The sequence below is a fragment of the Montipora capricornis genome, chromosome 14 (assembly GCF_036669925.1).
Source record: "Montipora capricornis isolate CH-2021 chromosome 14, ASM3666992v2, whole genome shotgun sequence".
Taxonomy (NCBI): domain Eukaryota; kingdom Metazoa; phylum Cnidaria; class Anthozoa; order Scleractinia; family Acroporidae; genus Montipora; species Montipora capricornis.
Window position 1 is genome coordinate 16,076,937 of NC_090896.1, and position 15,000 is coordinate 16,091,936.

Genomic DNA, 15,000 nt, shown 5'->3' on the forward strand with positions numbered 1-15,000 from the left:
TGTGGTTAAATAAAATTTGTTCAGAGCTGAAGCATTGTAAACAATATATACAAAAATGTTTTCTCCCTTTGTGTTTTGTTTGATGAAACATAAATTTATTAAAATCTGTGATTAATACATAGTGTGATTTGGTTTCTTCAGTAATCAATAATAAAGCCATATGTCATATTTTTCTTTTGAAATATATAATGGAAATGGATGTTTACATAACCAAATATATTAATTGAAATGCTGTTTTGTTTTTCAATTTATTTACTTGATTAAGTTTTACTGGAAAATTAACTTCGTCATAATTTAATTGAGACACAAATTTTTGTCAGCATTTGTTATTATATGTGCATTATTTTTTTGTTGATTCAAATATCTAATATGGCACCATCTGAAGCGTTTATCATCTTTATTTTGTAAATTAATTGGTAATTTAATATAATATAATTTTGGTAATTTAATATAAGATGAGCCTTTTAATGGTTGATATCTGACAACGTAAAGGTGATGACAGTCAACAGATTGAATAACCCAACCAGATCCCTCTGAAATCCATTGACTTATAATCAGTAATATTTGTTGTTTTGATAATTTTAAAGCTAGTTCTATTTGTTTTTTTTTTTAAATTATTGTTTGTGCTTTACTGTTGAAATAAGCGGATTTAATTAGTTTTTCATTACCTGACGGTTTTTCAAATGTTATATTAAGTGTTTCAATGAATTTTAGTCCTTTCATTTTATTTAAATTTTTTTCAATATGTCTCTCAACAGCCTTTCTTGTGTTTTGAAGTTGAATTAAAGGATCGTAATTGTTTTTAATGCTAATTTCATATGATGTTGTGTAGCCTTTTAAGGTTTTGTTTGTTTCTTTTTTTATAGTTGTTGGTATTGGTACAGGCTTTTAAATAACTTAATAATTAAGGGTGGTTCAATGATATTATCTTCATAATCTTGAACCATTTGTTTAACGCTACAGGTATTGGTTTTTGAATCATATTGACTCTTGATTTTGAAGCTGGTGATTTTGCTTGATTTTGAAGAATTTCAATCTTTTTATTTCTATCTAATATTATATTGATAAGCTCTTGTTTAGAAAGTTTATCAATATTGTTATTATTTTTAATTTTCATTTGTTTATTAATATAGGGTTCGAAAAAATTATTATGCCTGAACCATGAATAATTTTGTTTTTGTGATCCTTCTTAATGATTAATTGAGCATAAAAGTTTTTGTGATGTTTGCAATGTTCATTACCATTCCAAAATCTTATTGTTTTTTGATAAATACATATGTTTTTGTTTTTATATTTTTCAAAATTTATTTCTCCATGGTCTACACATAGGCTTAAAATATTTGGTGACATTTTTTTACCATTTTCATAAAAATAATAATTGTTGTCTTTCTTTCCTAAAATAATAACCTTATTTCAATAAAAAGATCGTGTGTATTGATGTAATTTGAACCTGATAAAATTATTGTCTTTAGTTTCAATATAAAAATAATTGTTTTTGAATTTGTTGTATAATTTTTTTGCTGTTCTATTAGCAAATAAATCGATATCTTGTAGATAAATATTATAATTTCTTTTGTTATTGGATCATTATCATTAATAACAGTATTTCCGAATCTATAAAATATTATTTGTGACCCTCTTTGGGAAAACCAGGCTTAATGAAAATTGCGTTGAGATGTTTTTCAGCGCAACGCATTTGGAAACGTTGAAATGCATTCACAAACATTCTCAATGCATTCTGAAACGTTTTCAATGTTCCCTAACGGAAATAGAGAACGTTCCATACCATTGAAAAGTCATTTTAAAACATTCAGAAAACGTTTATGAACGTTGATAAGCATCATTAATCTTTCGCTGCATTAGGATACATCCCCAAAATATTCCAACAGTGTCAGTGACAACTGATTGTCACGAGTAGAGTTCGGCCGTGTCCTTCTAGAATTAGTAGAGCGCTTTTTAAAAAATTAAAAATACTGAGAAAAATGGAAGGTTTGTGTTCGACGTTCCCCTCTGCGTACCAATAGAAAGACAAAGGTGAAAAGCTCGATTTCGGATCGCTCCAGCACCAAGCCGATTTTCACTAACAAATTTTCATCGTACAGGTTTCAAATCATGCAACAAGTAAGCTGAAACCCAGAAGTTTTCCTCTCATGCCATTATATCTGAAATCCGTCCAAAACTCGAAGCGCTGGACCTCAAATAATATTTAAAAATCCAGCATTCGGAGCTTTAAGGAAGCGTAGCTGGATTTTGGTGTGGCTTGAAGCCATCACGACGTTTGCTCTAGCAGTGTGGGAAAGGTGATTTTCCTGACATCGCTGTTAAGGACATATCAGAATTATTGGACATCAAACTGAACTTGACTGCTGCCAACGGTAGTAAGGTACTGTACATAGGATGGGTAGAGCTGAACTTTAGACTGAGGTCATCTAAGGATGAATTGTCACTCCCCTTTCTTGTTACTGAACAGTCGCTGGACTCCCCGTTAATTGGGTTTAATGTGATAGAAGAGATTATGAACAAGGGTAAGTGAGAATGAGGTACTTCACCAGATAATTACTTCTAGTTGTACTGGCCTCAAACTGCCTTAAAGTTGGTGAGTTGTTTGAGCCGGATGAAGCCTGTCCCTGACCCAGTGGCTTAGAAGTCCAAGAGACCTTGTTAACTGTGAAGAATGGAAAGTCATATCAAGTTGAAATTGACATTGTTAACAACACTGACCATGATGTCGTACTCAGAGGGCGAACCTCGCTTGGCCGACTACAACTCGTCCAATCAGTCACACCAGTTGAGGTTACATTGAAAGACTCTGAGGAGACCTATGAAGCAAGCGAGGAAAGTAGATCAGAAAACACGCCTGGAGAATCACTGAATGAAGTGCAAGCTTCTGTGAAAGCTGGGAAACCTTTCAGTATCCCACCGCACTTTAAGGACACAGACGTCGAGAGTCTTACGCCCAACAAGAAGGAAATGGATTTTAAACTACTGACGGAGGAGCAAGATTCATTTGCAAGGGACGGTAACGATATTGGATGTATCAAGGAACTGGAGCCTTAGTTAGACCTTATTTATCACACTCCTGTACAGAAGAATTATGTTGCAGTACCTACACCACTTTACTCGGAAGTGAAGGCTAACCGTGGAAGAAGATTTGTTAAACCAAAACTTTATTCGACGTTCGACATCGTCATATAGTTCGCCTGTGGTTTGTGTGAGAAAGAAGGACCAAAGTTTAAGACTGTGTGTGGACTTCAGCGCACTAAACAAAAAGACCCGACCAGATGGCCACTCGATACCCATTTTTTTTTTTTTTTGCACCAGGGGTTCATGAGTCCCAAACGTCAGCCGTTAATGGCTTTCGTCACTCCTTGGGGCTTTTATGAATTGGTGGCAATCCCATTCGGCTTGTCATGTGCGCCGGCGGCCTTCCAGCGATTAATGGAGAACTGCCTAGGAGATTTAAGGGATACAGTATGTGTGCCATATCTAGTGACATAATTGTGTTTAGTGCAACATTTGAAGAACATATTGAACACATGCGCAAAGTCCTTGGCCGATTACGAGATCATGGAGTTAAATTGAAACCGCAGAAGTGTAAACTGTTCAAGAGAGAAGTTGTGTTCCTTGGGCGTGTGGTTTCTGGAGGGGTTTACAAGTTGGACCCGTCCAGTATCAAGTCATTTCTTGCCCTTAAGAATTCTATTCTGAAGACAGTGAGCGAGGTGCGCAGACTTATGGGTTTCCTTATTTACCACCGTAGATTCATCACCTATTTTTGATCTAGTCAAGTCACCTGCTGAATCCCCTGAAGAGATGAAAAATGAGAAGTCACGGAAAGACACCGGACAGTTGTCCCCGAATTTTCCCATTGATTGGACTACCCACTCATCGGTCTTTGTTAGAAAAACTTATTGACTGTCTCACCAGTGCTCCAGCAATGGCCTACCCAGGTTTTGAGAAACCTTTTGTCCTACACACTGATGCCTCCAAGGATGGGCTGGGTGCAGTGTTGTACCAGTATCAGAATGATGTTCTTCGTGTCATTGCATACCTACTGAAAGGAATTACTACCTCCACTTCGGAAGCTGGAATTTCTAGCATTGAAATGGGCGGTCCGTGATCAATTTAGGGACTAACTCTACTACGCCCCAAGCTTCCAAGTATACACCGATAACAACCCTCTGACCTATGTTTTGTCCACTGCGATGCTTAACGCCATGGGTGTTCGTTGGGTAGGAGACTTAGCCGATTTTAGTTTCACAATTCACTATCGCTCAGGAAAAACCAACACCTTATCCAGAGTACCGTTAGACGGGAGTGATTACATTCAAATCTGCACTGAGGTGGTGTCACATGATGTCCTTCAGGCTGTTTCTTGTTCCTCAAAGTTCCAAGAGGAAGGCACCGTAAATTGGGTATCAGCCCCTTCAGGAGATCCCACTGTAATACTAGCTGACCCGTACAACCTTGAAGAACTTCATACCACAAAACTGGATATCAAACAAGCCCAAAGCACTGATCCAGTCACTAGTCGAGTTAGAGACTTGGTCCACAGTGGCCGACGCCTAACAAAGAGGAAAAAGGAAAAAAAGAGTTATTTGAGACAAAGCTACTTCTTCATGAATGGGATCATCTCTCAGTTGACACGGACGGGATAACGAGAAGACACAAGGGACCTCGTACTCAGATCATCATTCCAAAGAAATTTCATCCACTGGTCCTCAAGGAGCTTCATGAGAAGATGGGTCACTTTGGAGTCGATCACACGTTACGTCTTACAAGATAACGTTTCTAATGGCCACACCTGCAGAGACACATTGAGCACTATATTGGACATGTCTGTCAATGTGTTAAACAGAAGCCACCTACTCTCAAGACAAGATCCCCATTACAACCTATTGAGACCACCGCACCGTTTGGACTGGTCGCCATTGACTTTCTTCACCTGGAAAGGAGTAATGGAGGTTATGAATATATCCTTTTTGTTGTGGACCATTTCACTCGTTATGCGCAGGCTTATGCCACCAAAAACACGAACAGTTGCTCAGAAACTGTACAAAGATTTTATCTTACGATTTGGCTTCCATTAAAGAATTATCATGATGAGGGAAGAGAGTTCGAAAAACACCTTCAGCATGAACTAGAAAAGCTATGTGGGGTAGTACACTCTAGCACCACTCCATATCACCCACGAGGTAATGGTCAAGTAGAGCGATTTAACCACACCCTTCTGAGTATGCTCCACACTGTACCAGTAACACAGAAATCATGCTACTCAGATCATCTAAATCAAGTAGTTCACGCGTATAACTGTACGAAACACGAAACTACCGGATATTCACCCTTCTTTGTGTAGTTGTCAGTCAAAAAGGGGACAGCAGCCCAGTGTATGAGATGAAGCCTGAGGTTGGGCCTGGTGGAACAAGAACGCTACGTCGCGTTATCGGTGCGACGCTCTGAGAATTCGGGATTTTTCTGCCATTTTATCTCGAGATTATTTGGTCCTTGATGGTTTGAATAGAGAAACCGCACCAACTGTCAAGCGGGATTTGCAGACATTAAAGTTAGAGTGCTGTTTTGTTTTTGTCGTGTCTTTCCTTGAATCGCAGCGTGCTGGTAATTTCCGGTAAAATCTGATTGGCTCATATTTATAGCATGACACGTGATAATATCACTCTTGACAGGTCGGGTGGGCGGCAGACGACTCGTTAAGAAATTGTATTAGGAATTTTTAGCGCCTTGTCTCAAGAAGAGTTCGGTTGATCGCAGGTTAATCCGATAAACGTTGACAGACACAGAACTTAGCTTACAGACAAACAAACAATCCTGCAATATGTCAAACACATCTGAAATCTCGGAAGGGTGAGTAAATAAACCTCGAAATGCGTGTATCTTGCTTAGCTTACGTTATATTTATGATCATGTCATCATGAATTTGAGTGGCTGCCTGACAGAATCCACAACGACTATTTTTGCAGATCGCTTATATTTTGCCCAAAGATACCCTTTAGTGAACTATTTTCAAAACTCATATTTGCAAGTTCCAACGATTCCTTTTTTTTTAAGAAATTTGCGGAAATTTTGAAAACGCGGTTAAAGTGCGGTTTTCTGCATGACAAATTGTTCAAAAAAATGCTGCGAGCGCCAAGCGACGGTGAAGTCTTATATTGATATCAATTGGCACTTGACACGACATAAAAACAACCATTCTTATCCATTCCTACTTCGGTTCTAGCCTTTTCGGACATGTTAAAGGAGCAGTGTCACCGGTGGTGCATGCGTGACAGCATGCCAAAATTTTTAAAAAAGTTTGCCAACTTTTTCAAAGGAGTGCGTGGGTGTGAATATCTTACACAATCAAAGCCATCCGTGGTCACTTTAGTGAACCAAATATCCTGTGGCGTTCAGAAACAAATTAACTATATATTCGTTGTCGTTCTTTGCTCCTTTTTTCTTTGATTTTGTTGTTTGGAAGAGGTTTTGATCGTATGTTACCATGTCGAGTCGTGGCGGCCATCGAGCTGGAACCGGACAAATAGTGATTCATTCTCCTCAAGAAACCAAAAGAAGAGCAGTCAAAATACCAATGCAGCATCTACAATGTGGAGAAACTTTTTAAAACATAAACAGAAAAAGCAAAAAAAAATAACATCTGTTAAAATGTGTGTGTGTGTGAAATACTGCCCATGCCATCCCATGACACTGTCCCTTTAAAATTGTCATTTTCTAAGCTCTTAAAGAACATCCTTAAAGGCCGCATAACATGACGGCGAAAAATGGGTGATATTTAAGGTGATAAACATGTAGCTGGTACCTCACTGTTAAACTTATTCACCTCATATTCTTCAAATGCTGCTATTATTCATTTCCTGAGTAAAGTCCTATGCTCGAACTAGGAACGCTTCCCTCCGAAAATATCAGAAATGCTTGTAACCTGATCGAGCCAAATGACGCGAAATTTGAATGCAAACTGTTACTAATTATTTATATAGAATCGTTGAACTGACTAATTTTCGGCTTGTAGTTTGGAAACCTTTTAAAAATGTGAATTAGTCTTTTAGAAGTATCATAGTTAATAGAGGGGAATCGTTATGAAACCCTACAAATTTCTTTGTTGTAGGTTTTTGTTCTCTTATTTGGCCTTGATCGTGCACAAAACACAATAGCTGTTTACCCCGTAGTGAGGAACTAACCAAATGAAACGTGTTGGTTACGTAATTCATGCATATTGTATGAGCGCAAAACAAAAGATTGTGCACGGTCGTGCACTTTCCAACCTAAATCTGGGCATCTTTGTTTGCTCCTTTGATGTTTGCCGAGCTTCCAAACCATTCCCCTCTATTAACTTTGGAAGTGTCTGAAAATTGTATTTGACGGCAAAAATCCGCAAGTGAACTATATATTACTCAATTCAAGCACATTGTAATTGACAGTCGTTTATGCAAGTGACTCAATTTTCTATCGCGATTTCAAAACTGAGCTTAATGCGATATTAAATATTTTCAGTTTTCTATCAAAAGACATCGTGATTCACACCATAAGTTAATATTTTAGGTACAAGAAATTAAATATACTCCACTGCAATTCGAAAGGTATCGAAAATTATTCTTGTAATTGTTTAAATCACCGATAGTTTTTTTTTTCTTAACGCACCCTGTGTTAGTTTCACTGAAATGCGTGTACGACTTGGCGGACGGTTCTATTTTCAAGTGCACGCTTTTAAAAAGTAGTATTTGAGCAAAAATATGACAGAATTTCAAAAACCTTTAAACAAAATCAGTATACATATGCTAAAAAGCGAAACGGAATGGGTTCAGGGATGGCGCAGTGGTGAGAGCACTCCCCTCCCACCAATGTGGCCCGGGTTAGATTCCCGGACTCGGCTTCATATGTGGGTTGAGTATGTTGGTTCTCTACTCTGCATCAAAAGGTTTTCTCCGAATACTCCGGTTTCGCCTCTCCCCACAAACCAACATTTTAATTGATTTGCTTTCATTGTTAATTTCAGTTTACAGTGTCCCAAATTAGTGCTCCAGCGTTAGAACGACACTTAAATACAGTTCCTTTCCTTACCTTTCCTTTTGACATTTGTGCGGTATAACACATATGAATGATTCATATAGGCCATTTTCCAGTTGTTGGCTCAGTAACCTAGCCTATGAATGGCTGCGAGGCTGCCGGTGACCTTAACTATGTTTCCCGGATATCGATCGTGATGCCATACGATTTCAGGGTTTGGACGCTATCTTGGACTAGCTGGTCGACGAGCACATCCTCTCGATCTGATGTGATTGTGAGTCTGTCATGCCTCGACAGCGGGTTTGTATCGCAATGTCGGCATGCTCAATTGAAAGCGGTAAAAGATCTCCATATTTCCATGTGCCTTGCAGTCATGCGTGTTGGTTGCTCCGCTGTTTTCTTTCAAACATAATTGAAGTTATGTTAATTTATTTGAAGTATCACTAGCAAATATGACTAAAGCGACTTCTTAGAACATCAGAAAGCTGTGTACTGGTATATTTTGTAGGAAACACACTACAATTGGCCCCCGCATGGCAATTCGTGTCGGCAACGGTACTGAGTTGTGATTTGTCAACTCGGCTGCTTTTCACAGGAGATTCAAGTTCTCTCTGCGTACTGCCACAAAAGCACCCCACAAGTCCACTTTCCCTGAATATTTCTGGGCAATTAGTACAATAAAAAATAGTACTTTACTAAACATCGAACGCACTTTACTAATCCGTGATTACTACCAGTTTTAATTAGTGTGCATCACCACCAGAAAAGCAAAGAGTTTTCTATCAAAGCAGGGTCACCGGCAGCCTCCCTTCCATTCTTAGGCCAGGTAACTTAGCCACAACTGTAAAATGGTCTATGAATTTCAGTGAAACTGGCACTGCGTGAGTTTGAAAAAAAAAAGTGTGTGGACAACATATGCGAGCCATGCAAGCCATAGTTGCGAGTCATGAGAGCCAACATGGCGAACCAGGCCAGTTAACATGCGAGTCACACGATCAGTGAAAACTAACCGTTTTAAAATGGGTGCTTAGACTTAAATACTCTTTAGCAGCCAATTTTAAAATGGGTGCTTAGACTAGAATGTCTCGCTGGCTCGCAGTTTGTCAAGACCCGTACAAAGCAGTAATGTAAACAATTTATGACAAAAATAATCAGTATAATCATTCTTACTTCGTCCATCGTTCAACTATCATCGACTCTGAAAATATTAGCCCTCTTTATCAGTTGATTTAGCTATTCACTTGGATTGTTGCCGAAGTGTACTTTATTAGCAACAGACGGGTCATAGACTTCTGCCTTCCGTGATAAAGACAAATCTTTAAGACAGTAAGAAGGCAAGGTGGCTTGGCTTCATATTTGCGTTTGGTTTGTTCCGGGCTCATTGACCAAGCTGAGTAAATAAGCCGCTGGTTGTCTGATGAAATGTTTATTTTGGATTTTTCTCGAATTCGTCATTTTTACGGCGAAAATTAACATGCAAGGTATCTTTCCGTTGCACTGCTCATCCCCCCCCCCTCCCCTCCCCACCCCCTTCATGAAGCAGAGTCTCACTTCAGTGCAACGAATCCTTAACTCTGTGATTGATATGAACGGATTCCTTCCTGGGTCGAAAATCGTGTTTTGCATTTCTGTTGAAATCCAAAGCCGGATCATTAAACCATAAAATACGCTCTAATTGAACCGTCTTGTTAATGCTGTTCCAGTGCGGCTGCTCCTTTCTTGGGCCTTTTGGTTTCTTAATTAGTTAAGCCTCTGATAATGAGTAATCAGAAATGAATTTTCTTAGATTCTCCTAGAAAAAAATTCCCAGTCTAAGGCAAGGCAAGAATACGTGGTTCTTGGGGGATCTTGAATGTTCGATTCGATCAGTACATAACGGATACCAAACATTCCTCATTTTTTACCACGGTCCGCATTCACTAAATGCACAAAACGCGTTCGAGAATCCTATGAACATGCATTTACTCACATTCACCGTTATTCAATGAATTTTTTTTCAAGGTGCAAGGAAGTTCTAGACCCATTGCTGTTCGAACTTGGATGCCTTGCCCCGGCAGTGAGTATAAGAATTTTTATTTTACAATCTCTACTGAAAAATATTTTTCGGATTTAACCACGGAAAAATCATGAATCAATAACAACAGGTTAGTTTCCATCCCCAACCCCCCGCCCCCCTCCCCCCGAGTTACACCTTTATCTTAACCACACTACGCCTAACTTTAATTGCCTAATGTGGATGGGGAGCCGTCTCGTCCCGCAATTCTTTTGGTTAGCACCGTTTCACGAAAAATGGATTTTCGGCTTTTGTGCCCAGACTCAGCAACTCGAAACATTTGTGGTTGCCAACGTTTACCAAAAAATGAACCCTTACTATGATTGTGCAGATTTCGGAACTGACCAAAGGCTCAGCCAGAGGTTCTTATTCCGGCTCTGTGCTAACCAAGAGAATTGCGCCATCTGGAAGAGAATGGATGGAGAGAGGCAATCGGATACTACTGACAGCGACGTCAAGCAAACCATCGCTTTCGTAAGGCGTGATTTCTTTGATTGCAACATCATAATCCCTGACCAGTTGAATATAAAAAAAGCTAATAAATTAGCAACGTTGATTGTTAGGTCTGGCCTGAGGCGACAACTTGGAGCTTAAAACTCACATCTTTCTCTTGTGGGTTATAGTTTTCTCCAGTCATCGATTTTTATAACAGCTTCTCTCTCCAAGTAGCATGATTAGTTGGTGATGCAGGCTTGGATACGCGTTAGGCGGCAGGGGCAAGTAAAAATGAGCCTCTGACCACTTTTGGCCAGTAAAGCAGACACATCTAAAAAACAACATTTTATTACTATGGGGATTTCATGGACTTTGAAATGAAGCTTTATTAATCTGTTGCAAAATGACGGATTTTAAGCTGATAATTATCAAATAGATTTAATTTTACCGTGCATTCTGTTCAATAATAGATCACACATGACGTAAAACTGTGGTAAGATATATTATAAACTATGATAAAAAATGTATTATCAGGAGCTCCTAACCAGGAGCCTACAACTGCAATGCTAAGTCTATCTAACTGTATTTTCACTGATCAAGCTATTTTTTAGACGAGTTCTTACTACGATTTGGCCGGCACGAGCGACCATTCTCAGGGGTGTTAATTTCTCATTCAGAACTTGTCATCAGCTGGAAATGACTGGTTTCGCGGGAAAATCAATCGAAATATAAAACGGTCTGTAGAAACCCAATTCAAAAATTACAATGAAGCAATGAAGTCATTGGCTTATGGTATGTCAAAGAGAATTAAATGTTTTTGATGATGACGTTAGCTATGCGTTTGCCCTCTAAAAGATCAGAGATGAGAACCAATCAAAATGCGTGCATTGTTGAGCTTATTATGTATATAAAAATGAGTACCTCATGGGAAAGAACGCGAAGTAGCCAATCAGTACGTCATACTTCACTGAAACACAACTCCGACTGAGCAGGAGTCGAACTTATGACCCTCACATTACAAGTTCGGTTTTTTTTCCAATAAGACACAGAACCTCGCATGCGCAGTATTAAAAAAAAAGAACGTACATGTGACAAACGGCTTGTACGCTGATAGGCTGGTTAATTAATCCAGAATTTAAATTTATGATTTAGTTGTTAAACGTGTCAACATAATCATTGTAATTTTATTAGTCACAACACGTTTCATTGTTTTGATTGTAGCTAATTAGCAATGGCCATTAACTGTGCATTGCATATAAAACATGTAGTGTTTTTTTGTTCCCGGCCCTCTCACACTACGATTATTATTCACTCGAAGACACCATCTGCAATCTTATGTATCTTAAACCTTGCTGATAAATATCTTACCAGCCGAGTGCTAAAGGTGAAGGGCCCCTAATTAAAAACATGAGGGCTATACATGTAGATTGAACCGGAAACTTTCAATTACGCCCTTTTTAAACGAGAAATTATGATGTCCTGAGGTCTTTGAACAAAGGAGAAAATTTTGACTTTTAAAAACAGGGGGCCACATTGTGCGGATACGGCCTTCTAATCAACTGTAGAGCGCGTAGTTTGTAGACTGTTTATTACTGGGTTGCCATGACAATCCAGTAGAGAACTGATTGGTATTTTTTCCCTTTTTAAAAACTATTATTGTTTTCTTGTGTCGGAAATCGGAGAGGTTGCGCATTGGGGTCTTCCCTGCTACTCCCCTGCCAAGTATTGTCTTTGTGCCTAGAGTCTTCTGCGTGTATCTTTGCTGGGTTTCAGGGAGTAGTAGAAATGCGTAGATTTTATCCCGTGGACACCGTAGAATACTCAATTAACCTGCAATGGCGTCGAAGTCATTGTGACGCAAATGGCATTTTAGTGGATCTTTAAACAAAATATACCCTTATGGAGCTCAAGAACGGAACGTGAATAGACCATATTCGTATTCCCAGTATTGGACTGGAACTAGCTTGCAATGGAGGCTAATGCGGGGGAATATATTAAAAAGTATTTGCATTTGAAAAGATTTCCCCGCATTAGCCTCCATTGCAAGCTAGTTCCAGTTCAATACTGAGAATACGAATGTGGTCTATTGGATAAACAAGACAGACGGTGAAAAATAAATATCTGGAATCTTAAAAGCGACGAGTAATGGACTTCGACAATAATTGCATGCTTCGCTCGTTTAGCCGTTTCAAAGTGAGCTGTATTTCTAATATTTTAGAAATTTTGCTGTTATTTACAACACTGAGACCAAATGGCAAATTCTGTTTTTGTTTAACAACCTCATTGAAGGAATCTAACGCCTTGAATGCATCTGTGGTTACTGAAGTCCCATCTCTGATGTCAGTTTGAAATTTGACTAATTCTTTTTAGTCAATAATTATTTGAAAGAAAGCTTGTTGTCCATTTTTTGCTTCAGAAAGAAATGGACTTTCAGTTAAGGGTTTAATCCTAAACACCGGTGGGAAATTTCAGGAAATTTATTTAGTTGAGTGTGGTTTTTGACGCGGCATGTGTTGGTTGTTTGAACGCATGCAATGGAAAGTTTTTTCTTCCACGTTGTTTGTTTCAATAAAGTTTTTGGCTGGATTGATCATGTTAGAACTTAACTAATTTCCATATTTGTGTTGATATTTGATATGTGAGTTGCTTTCATAAAGATGACAACAAATTTTAGCAGGTTCTAACCCTAACCTTGAACGACAGAGCCACGAAGTTATTGAAAGCGAACCGTTTTAAAATGGGTGCTTAGACTTAAATACTGCTTATCAGCGCTATTTGAAATGGGAGGTCAGATGGCCGGTGACATCGAACGAAGGCGGTATTTTGTGAAATTAAACAGGCATCAATGCCGTTGTTTGACTGCTGAACTGTACACGCTTGGAACGTTTAAAGTCAAATTCGGCCAACTTTGAAATGCCGCGTGAAACCTGGGGTACAGTAAAAAATCCAACATGGGGGACCATTTTCAGCCGTGGGCATTCAAGTATGAAATATAAAATTTACTATAGCGCGAGGATAAACGTCTTAAAGCCTAAACTTATACTTGGATGAAATGTGATATTTAAATTACACATTTAAAGAGCTCTGCAAGTTGTTCAAAATGATTGCGAACGGAAAATCGAGAGGGCTTCGCTTACGAGTTGGCTTTGTTGTTTTATATTAAAATTATTAGTTCAGAACATGCAGAAAGACGACAGCTTACCTCAAAAATGCGTCCAAGACATCCATTTATGGAATTATCTGATGTTTTGACGGCTCAAGATGGTATAAAAGCTTTTTTGGTCACACAAGATAGTCTGCTGTTGTGTTTTGCTTTTTTAGGTCCCACATATCAAGCAGCCAGTGAGAAGTGGTCGTTTTTTACGACTTTCGAGTTGGTAACCTCCCCCCCCCCCCCCTCCCTCCCCCACTGTTCGTTATGTCTTTGTTTGAACTACCATCTCTCTGAGTTGCTGGTTCTTCAATAATACTTCTATCTCTTCTTTGAAACTATCGAAACGGCCTGCGCTTCTTGTTTTCATCGATCATCCAAGACCGGCCGACTATTATTCTGCCGGAGAAAATATGAATTCTAGAAACAAATTTTCGAACACAAAATCACGGTATCGCTGGTGTTGGAGTCCCACCAGCGAAAGGCAAATACCTGGTCTATGTTTCTATCTTTTCACTTTTCCTCAGCTCCATAAAGCAAAATACAAGATTTCTGTTGAACTTTGTAAGCGGCGCCAAGTCCTGCAGTTCTTTAGATTAGATTAGATCAACTTTATTTAATCACGCTAGCCTAGTCAACAATGTAAAAACACCAGCTGGTTTCCAGTAGGGGCGTGAGCTAACTATAAAAATTAAAAATATACTAAATGTACCAACATCGATCATTAAGACTATTTACACATTAAATATAAGCCTAAGTATAATAATTAAAATATACTAAATATACTACCAACCATCACGGCAAAAAAAGTAGCGTTCACCCGCTAGGAAAACGATCGGTGAACATTGCAAAATGCGGCATTTTTCGAACATTTGCTTGCGTTTTCCGATCGTAAAATCCAAGGTTTTCTGTCTGTTTTTCTGCCGGTGAACTCGAGTTTTCGTTCCATTATCCGACAGTTTTCCATTAAGGTGAACACCAGGAAAACAAGCCCTTTTCCAGGTGTTTACCGCCTGGTTAACGTTGTGAAAACAGATTGTTTTTCGTTGTTTTACCGGCGTTTTCCAGTTGCAAAACAGCGTGTTAACCGGAGTTTAGTCAGAGTTTTCTTTCATATATTGTCCTGGTGTTCACCGCGCGGTTAACGCACGCTAAACAGGTTGTTTTCCATTGTTTACTGGTGTTTTCCAGTTACAAAACAACGCGTTCAGTGGAGTTTTCAGCGAGTTTTCTTGCATTTTCCCGAACAGTGAATGCGCAGAGAACGCCAAAAAACCGCTTGTTCTTCAGCGTTCACTAGTTGGTTAACGCTTAAAAACAAGGTGTTGAGCCTTGAGGGAAA

The 15,000-nt window shown here is 38.9% G+C and overlaps 1 protein-coding gene across 1 annotated transcript in view; it reads left to right on the plus strand.

The window, feature by feature from the left end:
- Positions 1-15,000, plus strand: part of LOC138031498 (stimulated by retinoic acid gene 6 protein-like) — a 45,716-nt gene that overhangs the window by 11,673 nt on the left and 19,043 nt on the right. The window contains exon 2 of the mRNA XM_068879184.1: positions 10,021-10,075. Coding sequence (XP_068735285.1) covers positions 10,021-10,075 — 55 coding nt within the window. The remainder of the gene's footprint in view (positions 1-10,020; positions 10,076-15,000) is intronic.